Source organism: Bombus pascuorum, chromosome 15, assembly GCF_905332965.1.
Source record: "Bombus pascuorum chromosome 15, iyBomPasc1.1, whole genome shotgun sequence".
Taxonomy (NCBI): domain Eukaryota; kingdom Metazoa; phylum Arthropoda; class Insecta; order Hymenoptera; family Apidae; genus Bombus; species Bombus pascuorum.
The window spans coordinates 5,789,008-5,807,316 of NC_083502.1; the positions used below are offsets into that span (position 1 = coordinate 5,789,008).

General features: G+C 39.1%; 2 protein-coding genes and 2 long non-coding RNA genes across 10 annotated transcripts in view; 1 reads left to right on the forward strand and 3 right to left on the reverse strand.

Moving 5' to 3' along the window:
* Positions 1-7,594, reverse strand: LOC132914762 (uncharacterized). The gene is made up of 5 exons (XR_009659676.1): positions 7,481-7,594; positions 2,524-7,193; positions 1,883-2,431; positions 89-1,770; positions 1-15 (listed from the first exon to the last, which is right to left on the reverse strand). It is a non-coding gene; the product is annotated as an uncharacterized LOC132914762 (long non-coding RNA).
* LOC132914756 (muscle LIM protein 1) overlaps positions 6,006-18,309 on the forward strand; it is a 13,628-nt gene continuing 1,324 nt past the window's right edge. Inside the window, exons 1-7 of one of the 5 annotated variants that reach the window (XM_060974126.1) lie at positions 6,006-6,120; positions 8,063-8,225; positions 12,244-12,370; positions 14,214-14,310; positions 16,265-16,352; positions 17,303-17,599; positions 17,965-18,285. In XM_060974126.1, coding sequence (XP_060830109.1) covers positions 6,006-6,120; positions 8,063-8,225; positions 12,244-12,370; positions 14,214-14,310; positions 16,265-16,352; positions 17,303-17,599; positions 17,965-18,285 — 1,208 coding nt within the window. Of the gene's footprint in view, positions 6,121-8,062; positions 8,226-9,723; positions 9,983-12,243; positions 12,371-14,213; positions 14,311-15,093; positions 15,126-15,500; positions 15,637-16,079; positions 16,165-16,264; positions 16,353-17,302; positions 17,600-17,964; positions 18,286-18,309 lie in introns of those variants that run through there. The other 4 variants (XM_060974127.1, XR_009659671.1, XM_060974128.1 and 1 more) reach the window with 4 other exon arrangements.
* Positions 10,525-10,881, reverse strand: LOC132914764 (uncharacterized). Its single transcript, XR_009659679.1, has 2 exons — positions 10,746-10,881; positions 10,525-10,648 (listed from the first exon to the last, which is right to left on the reverse strand). It is a non-coding gene; the product is annotated as an uncharacterized LOC132914764 (long non-coding RNA).
* The window catches only part of LOC132914758 (homeobox protein ceh-17-like), a 27,932-nt gene continuing 26,353 nt past the window's right edge, over positions 16,731-18,309 (reverse strand). For 2 of the 3 annotated variants that reach the window (XR_009659675.1, XR_009659673.1), the window contains one exon: positions 16,731-17,172. The gene's annotated coding sequence lies outside the window, so the exon portion shown is untranslated. The remainder of the gene's footprint in view (positions 17,173-18,309) is intronic. The other variant, XR_009659674.1, reaches the window with a different exon arrangement.

The window sequence follows — 18,309 nt, forward strand, 5'->3', positions numbered from 1 at the left end:
TTTAAATTGTGATCTCTATATAGAATTTATATTATTATTATTGGGTATGCCAAGCCAATAGACTGTGGAGTTTTAAGTAAATTCGTACCTTTACGTACAGGTGCAAAGGAATGGAAGCAAAGTAGAATTTTGTACTCATTGTATCATTTAAATAATACGAGAGCTACTTCGCTTTTGATATTTTGTGCATGCTTTTCGTACAGCATATGAACTTTGTATACTTTTGCATATTGAAATTCTTTATAAATGTGTAGTTATCAAGCTTCTCTTGAAAAGTCGTTTTTCTTCATTTCCAAGTGGTTAGTTAGTTCTTCCATGTTGTCCTATACTGACTGTGCGTTGGATTTTCTTCCTTCGATTGGAATTTCTTGGCCTTAAGATTTTTTTGAATTATAGTCTCTTAATATATGTAGTTAGTTCCCTGAAAGATTTCTTCGTTTTCATTCGAGAATAAAAATTGTAATTAACGAGACGATGACAGAGGAGAAAGTTACCTTTTGAAGGAAAAAGTTGAGGGAAAGATTTTGTTAAAAATTGAACGAATGCCAATTCGACTGGTGTTAATTTAAAAATTATGGTATCGCGTTGCTGTAATTCGTGAATGCCATTAGGGCCCGGGAATTAGTCCAAAACGTATGAGTAATAAATTTATTTTGGTATTTCTCTCGCTGGTTCATCGCTCAGAAAACATATTTTCCTGTGTAGCACAATGTAAACGAATACCAAAATACGTGGCGCATTGTCATCGACATGATTCAGACCGCTATTGACAAATTTTTAGCTCCTTATTCAAACACTCCTAAATTTTCGTCCAAAATTATACTCATCAAACTTTCAATCGGATTAAAAGAGTATATCAATTTTAAGAGATAGCGATCAACAGTTAAGCTAAGTTTGATGAAGTTTGATACGGTTTGAAGTAAAGCAACTCAAGTTTGAGCTAAGTAAAAAAATATGGAAGCATGATTCAAACGCTGCATTTTGAAAAAGCTAGCGAATCATCAACTGAAATAAACCAACGCTAACAATATCATGACAAATAGCTTGGTTTAATTTAGTTTGGGCTTAGGTTTGATATCAAATTTTCAACATCTGAAAAACATTCTCAACGATAAACGTAGAAGAGTAAAAAGTTGATGTAGACGAAATTGAAATATTATTAAACAATTCCAACGATATTACGACGAATAGCTTGATTCAGGTTTGATTATGTTTGAGTAAAAATCGAGATTGAGTTTAGACCACGTAAAAACTTGAATATTTAGAAAGAAAAAAAAACAATAAGATGGAGCAGATTTAGATGAGAGTGAAATGAACCAACTCTAACAACATGATAAATAATAGTGTTAATTTATGTTTGATTAAGTTTGAGCCACATAAAAATTGGAATATTTATAAAGACGTTAATAAAACAAACAGAGTGGATTTAAAGATTGAACGAGAAAGATCCTTGAACCTCCTCCAAGGCCTGTATTTCACGTTCCATGAAATAAAATCTCGCGTAGAGAGTTCTCAGGTTTCTCTGAAATTTCTTACAGGCTTCGACTTTCCTTGCTCTCTCGGCTCGTTTATAGATATATTCTCGCTGCGTTCCGGTTTCTTTCTAAAAATCCACGCCGTTACTACGGTGTTACAAAATCGTGGCCCATCTTATTGTATATTTCTCTAACGTTCCCGTGGCGAATATCTCTCTTTCTCCTGCCGTAAATATTACGTTTCCGAAGTATGCCGATTGTTATCTCAATGTTTGCAGCGTCTTTTACACACCATCTATCGTTAGACATCAAATTATTCCTAGCAAAATGGATATTTGCAGAAAAAGATGGTTCTTCAAAGAAAAAGGAATTTGCTCTTGTATTACAACTTTTTCAATGTAACTGACCTAGATTTTAGTTAGAGGCGATGATCTTAGTGAGCACCAGGTACAAAGAGCAAGATTATTCCAAGATCTTTCTTGTACTACTGTCCCTTTGTGTTTCTTTCATATTTGTTCATATAAAATTGTTTTACATTGTTCTTCTTCGTATAGCATCAAGTTTCGCCCTAATTTAATCTTAATAGTTTAATAATCATAGAATAAGATCTATTAGACTACTTATCAGGCGGTAACAGAGGCAGCCATGAAACAAGAGTTCCACTACTTCACATCCAATTTTCTGACGACTCATTGATAAAAGCGACACTGATGGCATTAATATTCCCAACTTGTCAAAAGTTGCACAGCAATAAGCAGCAATAGACTAATGTCCAATATCCTCTACCAACTCCCATATCTCTTAATTACGTCAATTTCCTGAAAATTCGCACTAACATCTCCAGTTTGTGAAATATTCAACGACGCAAAGCAGCCACACCAAATATCACGTAACTTGGATTCTAAAATTCCAAACATGTCCTGATCGTCGCAACTTCTTGCAAACCTCATTATCCTCTACAAGAAACATACCGATATGAGCAGTAGCGAGAACCAACGTTACTCGATTATATCCAAAAAGCAAAATTCTATCGCGACTAAATACTCACAATTTGTGGAACATTCCATAGCAAAAAGGAGCTACAGTTATGTACCATATAACTTGTAACTATGTGACATATAAGTTGCAAAGCTGCATAGAATTCTCGCAACGTGCAAAATTGTATAAAACATGGAAATAAAACAAATAGGAGCTGACGTGTTGTTCCTCCGATTATGTCTATAAAGATAGAAATTCAGATAAATATGATCGCTTGGAATTCTTGTGGAATCAAGCGACAGAGAGTCAGGAGATAAGATGCGAAGAAAAGAAAAGCGAGTTAACGAGTAGCGGTCGTTTCGGTATCCCAAAGTATAGTGTAACACCCCCGCTAGATGGAAGGCGGCTAGCGTAACTCCCTCTTGCCGCCGCGACGCTGTCGTCAACAGCACTGACGTTCCGATGCACACGTGCCGTGTGCAAAGGTCTGGCTATGACTAGGACGGGCACGACGCGAGAACAGCCATTCGAATCCAGTATTAGTGCGGTGTAGAGTGCTACTCGGTGTTTTTTCATCTTTCACGCCTGTCTTCCTCCCCGAGTTTACCGATTTTCATTTTCGTGACTTCGAACCCGACATCCGGTGGTGAGTAGTAGAGTACACGCAGCGAGCAAGCAACAGTGTTCCACGGCCATCCAGACATCATCGTACAACCTACAACACACCCATTTTCAGGATCCTTCCAAGAAAACGTTAGAGAGTGGTTGGTTTTTGATCTTTGGATCTTTGGAAGTGAGATCTTTGGAGTTATGTCCCTCTTCTATTGAATTTGGATAATTTTGCACTTGGAGATTCCAACTCGTAGCTAGTTGCTTTCTATAATAAGGATCATATTGGAAGTGAGAATTTTGCAGTTATCCTTCTTCTATCATGTTGGTATTCAAAGTGAAGATCGCAGGAGGCAAAATTGTTACGTTTCTCGACCTACGAAACACTTCAATTTTGTTATTTTAGACACTGGCATTTGGTGGAAAATAAGCTTAGTACCTTGCAAGCATTGGAAACATTTTCAGAGGTTAATTGGTCTACGAGCAGATTATTTTGTCGCCTTAGATCATTAGGTCCTACAGCATTGAATTTGAACAGTATCTTTGAATTCTTTCATGTGACAGAATATATCCTTGGCTCTTTGAATACGCTGCAGTTTGTAGGTTTACCCCATTTTTCTCTGCAAATGACAATATTATTAGAATATTCTCTTTTGGCAAACAAATGAGGTAAAAGTCAGAAAATTGACAAAATTGTTTATCTTATCATATTTTTCTTCTTAGGGTCGTTGAGCGACTAATTTTTCAGGCAAAGCTCGAGTATCATTTCGATTCTCATCTCTCTCTATCAAAGTATATTTTATAAAGAATTCTTGGAATGGCATTAAAAGAATTCAAGCGAATCGGAGGATGGACGATCTGGCTTTCGTAATCTTCGGTGTTCAGCCAGAGGATCGGAAAATTTGATGAGAATGCTTGTCCGAGTGGAAAGCTACATTTAGACAGACGCGTCTCACACAGCAGAATTACGCGGGCCGTAAAGTTAAAACGCGTGACGGGTTCGCTAAAACGCGATGAAATTTGAGATCGTCCGGATTTAGTATACACGGGGGTGGAGAAGACATTCTTCGGTTCTTATGATGTAACATAGACGGAGATACGTATGTACAAACAACCGCGTGCAAAGTCGTTACTTTTTCCTGATGATTCACCCGATAGAACACTTGGAAGCTAAGTTACCAAGTTTCAAAATCGAATTCACCAGAAGAGACGAGATCCGACTTTCGAATTCGCGTTAGGGTCATCATAGATCTTACGATCGACAATTATCACTTTTCAATATTTCTAAAATTTATTTCCTTCGTCAATCAGAGATTTTGATTTAAGATCGAAACATTGACAAGACCTTCAAACCTGATCGGTTATCGAAATTACGAGAAGATATTTCTGTTATTTTAGATATTGAGAGAAAATGAAATACAGGTTAGGAAATCAACGAAAGTTTTTATCAGTTGGCCGAATTACGATGAAGTAATTTGGTCGTCCTTGATTACGATGGAAAAGTACCGAGGCAAATGGAAGAAAATGAAGTATAGGTTAGGAAGATTTGCAAATACCGAAGAGGCATTGGAATATTTCATCAGTCAGTCGAGTCACAAATTAGATAATTTTGTTATCTCAGACAATATTGAAAGAGTAGATATAGATAACGTGAAAAACGACGTATAGGTTAGGAAGGACCAACTGGACGCGAAGGTAGGGGTAATGGCGACCGCGTTGTGGAGAATCTAGCACCTTCCCTAATACGGCCTCGCGATCCGGCTTGCGTCTGCACGGATATAGAATCCTCTGTCTCTCTTCCTGATCTCTCGTGGTCTCTCTAGCGTTTCTACTAATACCGTGGTCAGTATACTCGTCACCAGAGCCGCTTCCAAAAGTCACATCGTCGAAACTTCCACATTTGCAACTTTGTATTCCGAATAGCAAGCTTGTCTCTGCGATACGACTTCAGATATTTGGCACACGACTGATTTATTTGTCCTCGTGTTTATTTTACTCCTCAGCCTTTTACTCCTCTGTTTCTTTTAGGTTATGTTAAGCCACGTGGCGGGAAATTTAAAAATTCCCAATCTTTCAAAGCTCGCCTGACATTTTATCTTTGACTGACAAAAAATAGCACTTAAAAATCTCTTTCCTTACAATATTTAAGCATCGAATTCTCATTCTAGGGTAATTTTATTATCATCTCTATTAAGAGCTCTTTGCGATGTATCAATGATGATTAACGAAACTTTAAGGGAACCGTGTGGCCTTTTCTTAGAATGGATTGTTGCAATTTTCATCATTCCATTACGTTCTTCGTTCCGTTTCTATGAATACAGATCGTTCGATGAAGAATTGAGATTAATTTTATCAATGGGTTAACATACAGTATGTTAATCGACAATATCACTGTCGATCAAGTTAATACCAATTTTTCATAAGATGGTATGTTACGATTGTGATAAATTCCTGAAGAAACTTAATTTCTTCGTCTTTGTTCTTTTGTCCGTATCTTTCGCGGGTATTGGCCACCGAGAATACACGTCGCGATTCGAACTTGGTAAAAATAGATTCGTTCTCCGGCAGTAGGGCGGAGATTGAAACTGTTTATGTTCCTCTTGCGGGATTAGGTAATCGGTGGCTGAGTTACCGGTGTTATTGTTATTCGTTGTTTATGCACTGTAAAATATACGAAAAATACGAGACTTACTCTCCACGTTTCAATTCCACTCTTCATGCTTCGATCTTCTTCGAAAAGATTCGTAAAATATTCCATCACAGCACACAATAGGATAAATTTGATCTTTAATTATTTGGAAAATAATCTGAAAAATGTGAAAATAAATAAAATGTTCACACTTATAGAAAAGTGGCAAACATATGGAAAAAATAAATAAATGAAATATTTTAAAATAGATGATAATAATCGAAGATTTTTCTTTGTTTTTCAGTACAGAAAAGATGCCTTTTAAGCCAGTAGAACACCCCAAGTGTCCCAAATGCGGCAAATCCGTATACGCCGCGGAAGAACGCGTCGCCGGAGGACTCAAATGGCACAAGATGTGCTTCAAGTGTGGTAAGTGCTTGTATCAAATGTTACTATTCCCAGAGTATGCTACGTATTTCCCTTTGGCCAATGATTCAAGACTCAACTTCGACAAACAAGATTCTTCAAACATTCTCAAACTTCTTCCATCCAATTAAATAATATGTTGATATAACGTGTTCATAGAATTTCTCGTTCTATCAAATTTCACCAATTTCCACAAACATACCACGTCATACATTCTCAAACTATTTTTTCCGCTGAACTTAGGATCAAGAGCGTCGATTAAATTTTTTACAAAGCGTTTAACTTATCTTCCTGAAGATACAAATTCGCTGAAGGTTTGATTGCTTCAAAAACGTAAAATTTCTTCGAAATGACTTTCTATAATTAACCGATCGATACAGGGGCATAATCCGAGTTGCAGAAATTCTTAATTGAACGAGGAATTATCGGGGGTCTTGGGAACCGAGGCACCCCATTGCGCAAAAACACCATCGGCCGTTTTTAAAATTAGCCGCCTCTATAAATAAGTTTTATCCCAGTCCCGGATGGTTTGTCTTGGCCTTAATTAGTTTTGTATGCTAGCCAGAAATCAAATAGAACCGCCACCCAACGTCAAGCCGAGGGTGCAACGACCCGCACGAACTCGCCGAGAAAAATCCGCACTTCGTGATCCTACTCGAAATAGCAACCCCCATTGAATATTCATTCGTGGCTTTAGGTACCAGCGGAAATAAGCTGCATAGAAAATTTCAGCCGCTACTGTCACTTATTCGTGAATATTTTAGCTTTAAACAAATTTGTTTCCTATAAAATCAGGCCATTTTTTGAATAATTAATAATTACACAAATAATTATTACGGGCCTGTTGGTTAATGGTAATGGAAGTAGGGCTAGTAATTAGTGGCTATAGTAATTGATAGATGATTATACATTTAACAATTTTAGGCGACCTAACTATGGATTTTTTATCTTTTTTATTATCAAATAAGGCTAAGTTTTGGTTGAATGCTTATGGATTATTATATTATGGTGTTGTTGGTTAGCGTCGTAGCGCGATCTCGACTATAGCGACTGGTAGACTATGGCTGATCATACATCTGTGGAAAATTTCAAATTAGAATTTTTAGAATAGTCAAAATGATCAGTTTGTACCTTTGCATAAAAACTTTGTGGCTTTACAAAAACGTATTTTTGGGTATTTCAACGGTTTGGATTTTGGAACAAATTCCTGATTTTTACCGTGGACTGTCCATGCGATTTTTACAAGAAAATCTTGATAAATTTAACTCTCAACTAGGTTAGGCTGTTCCGTAATTAGCAAGATGCAGCCAGTGAAGAAAGTAGGTGAAGCATTCTGTCTATCTAATTATATTAGTTGAATTACAAGCCTGTAAACTGTCAACTCGATCCAGTGACAAATACTGCCAGGCTTAAGCCTGTGTTCTTGCAATTTGTGTCAAAAATGGCTTTTTAAGTCCTTTTTAGACAGCAATTCCAATAGGGTCATTAACCTTTCTTTCTCATATTCATTACTTTTCCATCAAAAGGTTCCTGAAGCTGCTTCAAACATAGATAAACACATCAATAAGCTTATGATATGAAATAGCGTATACTTCCTTAAAAAAAAAGAAAGAAATAAAGATCACAATAGCTCACCACTTTTTCGCTCCATCAAGTTCCATTCAACGTTTTCCTACCCTCACAAAGACAACCCTCTGGCTACTGTTTCTCACAATTTCACATATTCCACAATCTCTTGAAACAATCCTACTACAAAAGACGATGAATTTCCCATTGAAATTGCACCGAGCAAGCATCTAATTTCAAGAAGGGATTCTTAAAGATTGTCGCGTTACAGATGCTTTAAGTATAGTCTGGCCATGAATGGGCGAATCCACTTATTCGAGTGGAACATCAGGATGATGTATTAGGTGGAAGCCAAACGAACTATGCCTGTGTGTTGCAGGTCTGTGCGGCAAATTGCTCGACTCGACAAACTGCTCCGAGCACGAGGGTGAGCTATTTTGCAAAGTGTGCCACGGACGCAAGTTCGGTCCTAAAGGATACGGCTTCGGTGGAGGCGCTGGTTGCCTGTCCATGGATCAGGGCGAACATTTGAAGAGTAGCGAGTGAGTGCACCTGCCCGTCGTCCAACCTCTCCTCACCCTTTTGACCTAGCCTTAACTCCTATTTTCTCCCAAACCAAGAAAAAAACAACAACAAGATTCTCCCCTCAGTCGTTTGTACGATCAGACCACCTCCCATTCAGAGCCATACACGTGCCGTTAACTAAAAAGAAAAAAAAAAAATAATTACCATAAATCGAATGAATACGACCGACTCAACCAACATCGACAGCCCAATGATCCAACAGCATGATCCTCTTCTCGGTACAATAAACCGTATCCGGAAGAAACGAAATTGGAAGAAGCAAAGGCAGCCTACTAAGAACCCAAGGACCGAGAGCATGCGTCTGCGTTTATGTGTATACAGCATCACGACTGTGTCGAACTACGTGGTCCATTTAAATTTCCAGAATCTCTGTAACCTCTTGTCCCTCTCTGTCTCAACAAAATTTCTCTTTTAGCCTGACTTTATTTCTATTCTCATTTGGAATTTCTAATTTTAATTCTTCGTTTTCACCTTCCTACCTTTCAATTGCCATCTTCTTTTTTCTTCTTCTTGTCTCACGGTCCTTGATCCTGACTGCTCCCTGGGAACACCTCGACTCCACTCGTTCCTCACTCTCCTTATGATTCTCTCGTCGTCCATCGGCACCGACAGCGATTATGGTGATAATGGTGATGGTGATGGTGATGCTAAGACGACGACAACGACGACGACGTTATAATTAATTGATAATTAACTGTGTTTTAATCTAGTCGACTATTCTCTCTTTGTCACGTTTAACTACCCGTACTTTTTCTGGTCTTCGCTCTTTTCGTTTCTTTTGTTCTTTTTTTTTTCTCTGTATCACCTGTTTTCTCTGTCCCTCTGTCTTACTTCATCGTTGTCTTCTCTCTCCGTCAATTTCCTTCTCTTTTATTTTCTTTCGTCTTCTTTCTTTTCGTTGTTGTCTCACGTTTTCTCTCTGTCCGTGTGAACGACTGGATTAAGAACGGTCGTTTTTTTCTTTTTTTCTTTTTTTCGAGCCGTATCTATATACATACAGATATATATTACTATATATATATACTCTTTCTCGTTTCTTTTATGCGATTACTACACTACATTACGCTAGTTTATAGAATCATTTGTACCATCTGTAATAAGTGCCATTAAAAGACTTAAAAAGGGAAAGAAAAAAAAACAGAAGAATCTGGTGTTCTTCATTGACACTTGCTTAGAGTGTTTTTTCAAACGCATTGACGGTTGGACAAAAATGTTCTTGCCATGAAACAAATGGATCTTCCTAACGACAGAGTTCAGAGATAGGAAAATTTCAAGTAGAAAATAGGATTACTGTGGTACAGATGGAAAAAGAAGTCCAAGCTATAAATCTGCTACATGTCAAAAACATTTTTGACCCACTGTACGTGCCTACACACCTACTTAGCTCTATACATATATATATATATACATACATATATATATATAGATAGTTAAACATTTAGTCATACAAAAAAGTGCTGAAAAATGTCCACCTGGCATCATCAATGCAAGAACGGAGAACGAACCGAGCAAACACGGTTCGAGGACGAAAAATCTGTGTGTACACAGGAGCCAGGCCCGTCCAATTTTCTTTTAACAGTTCTAGCAAACCCCAATTTCACCTTTCGCCACCCTCAACTTCGAGTGCCCCGTCTCTCTTTGTTTTCTTCTGTCTAAAGAAAGAAAGGAAAGAAAGTACGACAGCGCGAACAAAAAAAAAAAAAAAAGCAAACAACTGACTGAAAAAATCGAGTAAACGAAAAAAAAAACAAAAGATACAAAGAAAAATGTAAAAAAGCAAAAAGATACCCTACTACCCCCGCCAGCCCCGCCGAGTGCGAGCCAACCGGAGGCCCATGATCGAACGATATATGTCGCTTTATCACGAGCCTGCCCTCGAAAATCCTCGTGATAAAGGGAACTAGCGAGTAACAAAAGAAAAAAATGGTGAGCACCGAGTCAGATTCCGCCTCTCTCTTCTCTATCTTATCTCTTGACTCTCTCTTTGCCTTTTCTCTTTCTTACCGCCTCACAGGGAAACCAATCGCTTGAAACTTTTCAGAGAAACGTCTTTTTTTTTCTTTTTTTCTGTGATTTTTTTTTCCCTACAACTATTATCATCCACAGATAACGACAAACGTATCTCGGTTGATCGATCCGCGGTACACACCTGCACGGCCTCTCGTACCTCTTTTTTCAAACACACGTAACCCCGTAACCCTGCTAACACGTCTAACTCTATGGGTGCTTCTGTTTAGACGCGATTTTCCATACATACATAGGTACACACGCATACAAAATACGTAAATAGACATACAAATAATGCACGCTTACAGAGACACACGCATACAGATGTTATACGTAGATGAACGCTTTTTCGGTTTCCTCCTTCAGCTACTTCCTAAAAATAAAAAAAAGAAAAGAACAACAATAATGTAAGAGAATTCTTTAGAAATGCTTCAGTTTATTTAATTATTTCAATTGATTTAATCAAGAACCTTCTTCAGCTTTCTCTATGATCCTATTTTTTGGTTTCCTCTGGATCCCTTTTTTTGATCTCCCTTTTTACTTCTATCTATTTCTTTCTTTCTTTTCATTCTTGTGCCTCTTGCTCTGTCCTCACTTCTTTCTTTTTTCTCAATAAAACGTATTATCATTTGGTTTCTTGTTATCACACGATCCGCTTCTTGGCTCTCCTCTCGGGGCTCGGCGGAAGCCACTTTTGCGTGGTTGCGAAGGGGAAACGGGTCACTAACCGATTACTAACATGTGCCTAACACTCTAACAGCCGGGTTGTTATTCTTTCACCGGTTTCTGGTAATCAGTTGTTCACCTAGAGTCTTGTGCGTCGACCCGTAGACGACGGAAACTGCCATCGAATCTCGAAGGAAAATCTGGGAAATTCATTGTTCACGTTCTCTCACCGAACCAGTTTCAGATTCGAAGTTTCGTCATTTTACTGGTCGACCCTCCCTCTTCTGCTTTTTGCAGTGGTGTTTTCTTGTACTGTCTGCTTGTCCCTGGTGATTCCTCAAACCCCCGGTGTTCCAACGCCCCCCAATAATATAATACCCCCATAAGTCATTTTATAACCAGATATAAAAAAAAGAAAGATTCAAAGAATTTATCGAAATTAATTCAGGTGTCCTATGGCGAATTAACATTTTCGCAGCCGGTGACGTGCAATTACGTTTCCTTTTTGTTTTTATTTGCAGCTGGTTGGAATTTTTCTAAAATTATCCTCCAACGTAAATAGCTAAAAGTTGAAATTTCAGAATTTTTTGGCACACCGTGTGTTGATTCAAATGTCGCAAATGGCGATGAAAAATTGATAAATAACGAGAGAAATTATCTTGTCTAATTATTATCTGTATTAATGAAACTTGGAAAATACAGCAGTTTGTATTTTTCATAATTCTTGGTTGCCTACTCATAGATTCTCAAATCTTGTGTTTTCAATAATTGTTGGTTACCTACTGAAAAATGAAATTCTTATATTTTTTAATATTCCTTGATTGCCTATTGACAGATGCTGGAGAAATCTTTTGTATTCTTATTACACACAACCGTGAAGTGTATCAGAATGACAGGTAATTGACTAGAAATGTTGAAACACCTTTATAATATAATTTTCACTAATAATTTCAATATTTCCTATTAAATGTGCAGAGTACTGATAATGAACAAATTTCAAACAAGCAGTTGCAAACAGAATACTTCCAACATTTTCTATTATTTTATCCCCATGGCATTAAGGAGCCCTGCTGTAAACAGCTTCAGTTTTTATCTCAATAGTACAAGATCTTTGGAAGAAAGAAAACGCAAAAGAAAAAAGAAAACAAAATCGGCTGTGAAAGAAGTTAATTCCAATCTGCTCAGAATGAATAATTTTTGGTGGAAATGTGGGGCGCTGGCACGCCAATTGGAAATCACAGCTTGACCTTATGACACCAGCCAGGAGTGACAATCTGATCTCTACAAGGGACACGTTTTTAGGGAGCTCGCGAGGGGATCGAACGCCGTTCTGGAACCGAGAGCCATCGCGAAGGCGCCTGAAGGGGAAGGTTGTCCCCGATGTGGAGGATACGTGTACGCCGCCGAGCAGATGCTAGCTCGAGGAAGGGTGAGTTTCCACAGAATTGCTCACCCCATTCACTTTCGAGACATTGTGCTATACCTTGGTACCGCGACTCGTCAAAGCCGCTGTCAAGTTCCACGAAAAATCTACAAAAAGTCTACGTTGCAAAATATTTCAGCCACAGAACAAAATATTCCAGTTTCGAAGTCGAATCAAATTTGTTAAAGTTTGCTGACAGTATCGAATGCTGCCAAAAGTCTACGTTTGTTCTCAGGATGCTCCACTCGAGTCGTACAAATGTTCTGCTACAAGTTGTTCGAACGATAAGACAAAATGGTAATTTCTTGGTTGGTAGATGTTTCGGTATTCCTTGCAACCGTACTAAATAGACTACGATAGTTGTAGCTGAGATTGAACTATTTGAGTAGAAAACACAGGCTACCTAAATATACCATAGAGCTGTAGAGCCCTTTCTAAAAAAACTCCACAATTCCACGAGTTATGTCTGGCTGGTAGAAGAAACCAAAGGAAGAAGTCTTACTAACAAAGTATTCTTAGTCCGCGACCGCTTTATTTTTGTTCAGGCAACCCGATACCGAGTGATCCAAATAGAGGGGAGTTGTAAACAGTTCATGAAATCCGGAGTTATTAATCGAGCCGCCAATTGGACTGAACGAATTCCTCTTAGAATCTCGTTGCCGACGATTAGTCACTTCTAATCTTACTCCGTTGAACGTTCTGGAAGGACCAGTGTCGAAACACGGTAGCTTCGATCTTGCGCAGACCTAGACTGTAACACTGGTTTCTGATCATTTAGAAAACGCGAGATAAAATTGATCGAATTTTGTGGCGTATGCGGAGCATTGGAGAGCGACCTCGTGTTATGCGATGCTAAAATTGACTAGATCACTGGCTGACAAGGTGCCAGGTAGTTGGTGGAGCGTGACGGGCCTCCGTAATCTTCTCGTCTGACGAAACGCGTAATTTCATAACAATGAAGGAAAAAATAAGAGCGGAAAGAGAATTTGGAGGATGAGTCGACGGTAGCTTGTTGCCGTTGGTGCCGGCCCAAGAGCTTTTCCTGTCTTCGTCGGGCTTGGCAGTCAACCAACTGGCCCTTGCCGTGTTCGATGTTGGAAAATAACTTGGAACAATCCGCGGATTAAGTCGATGCAGGCTAATTTCTCTGCTTAGGACACTGTCCGGCCTTTTTACCTTCGATATGGTGTCACCGTACGTCGGTCAGATAGAATCTTAAGCGACCTTGATCGATCATGGAGCTTAGAAGTTTCACGATGCGATCGTCGACGGGCTTTTCGTGTCAAGGTCTTTTATTGAGAATAAATTTCGATAGTTATCTTGATCTTGGTATATAAGTGACAAGATTTATGGAAGTGTTTGGTAGAAAGGAACTGGGCAAGATAGATCACTAGCTATAGCTGTTGAGCTGTTCCTGAGCTGTGTCAATTGTCTTTTCTTTTCTCAATATTTTTCAATTCTTTTTAAGGTCATTTTATATAACAAGTGAATCAAAGAACAGATAAACATTCATCCTCAGAATTCTCAAACGATACTTTGTCGCGGATCAAATTTCAGAATGTTCAAGAGAAAGCTCAATTAGTCTCATCTTTCTAGTCTATTGTTAAACGTGTATGACGACATTCGGGGACGTTAGCCAATTGGAGGTACATCAAGTGCTTGCAAGCAGCTTTTACGAACATATACGATACAAATCGATAGTATCTTGTGTTTGCAAGTTCAAGCTAGGATATTAACCCTTTCGTGACGTACGGCTCGTCGCGGTACCAAGACCAATATTCTATCGAATCGATCATGAGAAGAAATTTGTCCCTGAGATACCATGGTTATTCCTACTTCTTGTGATTAGGCTTACCATAAGCAATGCTACAAGTGCAAAACCTGTCAACGGTCTCTGGACTCGACGCTTCATTGCGATGGTCCTGATCGCGAGATATATTGTCGAGGTATCTGTTGCAATCCAACAAATCTGTATTTTTTCTTTTTTCTCACTGCTCGTTTCTTTATCTCAGTTGCACACACTGTCCAAATGTGTATCGAAGATACTTAGGTCAGTCAATGAGTATGTTACTCTCTCTAAAAACAATAAAAATTAAAATAACAGATAATAAGAAATATTGAATGAAACGAACATTTTTTGATTAAATAATATTTTTAATAATATTTCGCATTCTGCAAGCTTTCGTTTTTCACTTTTTAGATAATAATCCTAGTAACCAGAAATGGATAGAATATAATGAAACGAATATTGTAAAAAATAATTTATATCCTATGGTGTATAATATACATATGTGCTACTTACTCAACAAAAATTAATCGTTTCTATAAAAATTATTGTGAGATCCACAACTTTGTAATTGAATTAAATACGACTCTTTTGTCTTGTTTATTACTTTCTCAAGGTGCTAATTATATATTATTAGCATAATAGATACTCTAGAGAAGCACAACGGCAAAATTCCCATGATTTAAAAAAGATATTTATCAGAGTGCAGAAATAAGCTTCGTAAAGTCATAGTATTTAGATGAAAGAAGAAATGAGGAGAAAAGATACCAAGAAAATTCCTAAAGTTCCTTTTCACAATGGCGATGCGAAGAACCAGAATTCAATTTCAATGAAATATCTTTGTTACAAGAAAAGTTAGAGAGAGGACATAACGTAGTCACTGGTGGACCTAAGTACTGATTTGCATCCTTTGTCTTTGGTCCATCCTCTGTATCCTTTTTAGCGATGGTCCATAGTTAAAACTAAGATCCGTGGTATACACTGGCGCAAAGTGTTCCATAAATAGTCACACAAAACGAGCTCCAACGTAAAGAAGACTTAGTCCATGTGTTTTCCTCTGGAAAACGGGAGAGAGACCTTGTTTCCAGGAGAGAGGTTCAACGTATTGGCCTGAGATGCCCCCGGAAGTGTTCTGACCTTTGTTTCCTTTTGTTTCACTCTCACTCACAACTTCTGTTACGGTTTTCAAGACGCTGGTTGGAAAGTAACAGCAGCAAGAACGCCTCAGTCTCTGTTTCGATAGAAATAGGCACTAAGATTTTCCAACTAAATTCATTAGAGAATAACGATTGCAAAAATTGGGAATAACTATGTGTAATAGAACGTAAGACACGTTGCGGTCCCTCCCAGTTTCAGTGACTAACACACGTCCCTTTGTGTGCCACGCAGCAATGGCACAAGGAATGCTTTAAATGTGCCAACTGCTCCAAGAGATTAGACTCGGTCAACTGTTGCGAAGGTCCTGATAAGGACATCTACTGCAAAGGTGAGTACGTTACGCATTTCTAAGATCCGCAGGTGTGAGGTACTGGATGTGTTCATTCAAATATGGTAGCAGTCATTATCGGTACCCAATCTAGTCTGCTTCTGCTCAACCTGTGTCCTCCTATAATTCATGACTCATTAATTCACACTGTTCTTATATTCTGGTCTACTACCGATCTAAGTCTACTTTAGCTCAACCTACATTTACCAGAAACTCTATAAATTCCCTGGTGTTAGAATAATCTAAACGAAAAATCGATGTTGAATACTCGTGCCTATTAGAGACGAGTATCGACCGGTAATTAACGACGTGTAAAATTATCGAACACTAAGAGAAGATGATGTACGAGGATATATAGAACACATCCAAGTACGACATACTCTGAGGACGTCAGGCAACTAGGTCAAGAACGAGCAGATACCTTTAACACGTGTTCTCTGCAGTATGCTACGGAAAGAGATTCGGACCGAAGGGTTATGGCTATGGTCAGGGTGGTGGCGCCCTACAAAGCGACTGCTACGCCAATGGGTGGGTTTTCAGAGCCGAGACTGAGACGGGAATAAACGAGAGATATCCCGCCTCGGCTTCTACACTCTCACTATATATGATGCGCTTGTCTGCTTAACAGCTTGCTATCCGAAGAAATTCGGTCCGCGAGGCATTGGCCATGCTGGGGTTATGTGGATCGGGCTGCAGTGCGATATTGAGGACGAGGGGTACGCGCCCCCATAGTTATGCTATTCCATTATCAGCTACTCCATCTCTCTATGTGTGTGTCTGTCCGCCTGACCACCCGATTTTCAGGGTGCACCGTTTTTCTTTCAACTAATTCTCACGCCAAACGCAGTTTTCCAAATTCTTCTTCGCATATAACGAGTAGATTAGTGGAGTAATTTGTCTTTCGATTAAAGTTTGATTATGCGAGAAGAGTTCGCTCGAGGAGTCGGTCGAGCTCCATTTACTTCTCAAAGTTGAAGAAATCCGGACGAGTGAAAGATGGAATGAACGGACGTTTGCATGTGTCTTCACGGATATACGTGTACATACATACATACACAGGAATCGACGCCTTAACGCTTTGCGCTATTACTCACCTTCACCGTTGTCTTATTTTTCAGCCGCTAAATTTGCTTCCGAGTGTTGAATATACTAATTCTTAAAACACCATCGTAAATAACACCTCTGGTACGTTTAATTCAGCATCGTGCACTAAACGCATGTTCCTCCTCGTATATTCCAAACGTGACAGTACTATAAAGAAAAAAAAAAAGAAAGAAAGAATAAAATAAAATTCCCAGAAAATATACCATTCGTATCTGACGTTACCAACTTGCATTCTAAACCTCTTCAGCAGTGTTTTTCATTAGCATTGAGAATTTTGAATGTTAATTGCCGATCGGTATGGACTAGCTGGTCATTTGCATGGATTGCTTTTTTCTTTTCGTCACTTGCCAGTATTCAAACCAGAGTCGAGTCGCTCGAACGAGAATAAATTTGAATTTCATCATCGAGCCTCTCAATAAAGATGAGCTTCTCCTGTAAAATGGAAAAAAATGGAAAGATTCGACTTTTAGACAATTTATTTTGTCATTCGTGCAACTCGATGCTTTGATATCGGTGTCTGAAAGGGTCGATGGTAAAAGTTGGTCAAATTTTTGTAATACAGCGATGCTGCTCCTCGTACAACCGTGATCGACACCGCCGTAATCAAGGCCCCACCTGGCAAAGGTTGTCCACGTTGCGGTGGCGTTGTATTCGCTGCTGAACAGGTGCTCGCAAAGGGCCGCGAATGGCACAGGAAATGCTACAAGTGTCACGACTGCAGCAAAACTCTCGACTCTATCATCGCCTGCGACGGGCCCGACAAAGACGTCTACTGCAAGACTTGCTACGGAAAGAAATGGGGACCGCACGGATACGGATTCGCATGTGGATCGGGATTCTTACAAACCGATGGCCTAACGTGAGTAACTCTCTCCTTTCGTTTGTTATTCCTAAAATGTTTAGGTACCTAGAACTTGAAACACTTGGCTCGCGAGAGTCCTGAATTCTTGGCTTTGCAAAATTTCAAACGTCTGGGTCTTTAGAATTCTAAACACTTGGATTTTTAGAATTCTAAAGACTTGGCTCTCAAATCGTTCGAGCATCTAGAGTTCCAAAAGAAAACCAATTGTCTTCTGGCTTCCCAAGTGCACTGAGATGTTCAGAGTGTGAGACGTTCGAGCTTGCAGCGTCTCAGGCGTTTAAACATAGTACCATAGAAGAACGACGAACGAAAAAGGGAATATTCTGGAAAGAAGAGGATGTGAAAGAGAATTTTTCTTTCAGGGAGGAAGAAATATCAGCCACTCGCCCATTTTACAATCCTGATACGACGGCTATCAAGGCACCAGCTGGTCAGGGATGCCCCCGCTGTGGTGGCATGGTATTTGCCGCCGAACAACAGCTCGCCAAAGGTACTATGTGGCACAAGAAATGCTTCAACTGTGCCGAATGCCATCGACCTCTGGACTCTATGCTAGCCTGTGACGGACCTGACAAAGAAATCCACTGCCGATCTTGCTACAGTAAACTGTTTGGACCCAAAGGATTTGGGTTCGGACATACCCCGACTCTCGTTTCAACCAACGGAGATCACGCTCCCTCATAGTAAGTTTCTAACGCTTAATTGCG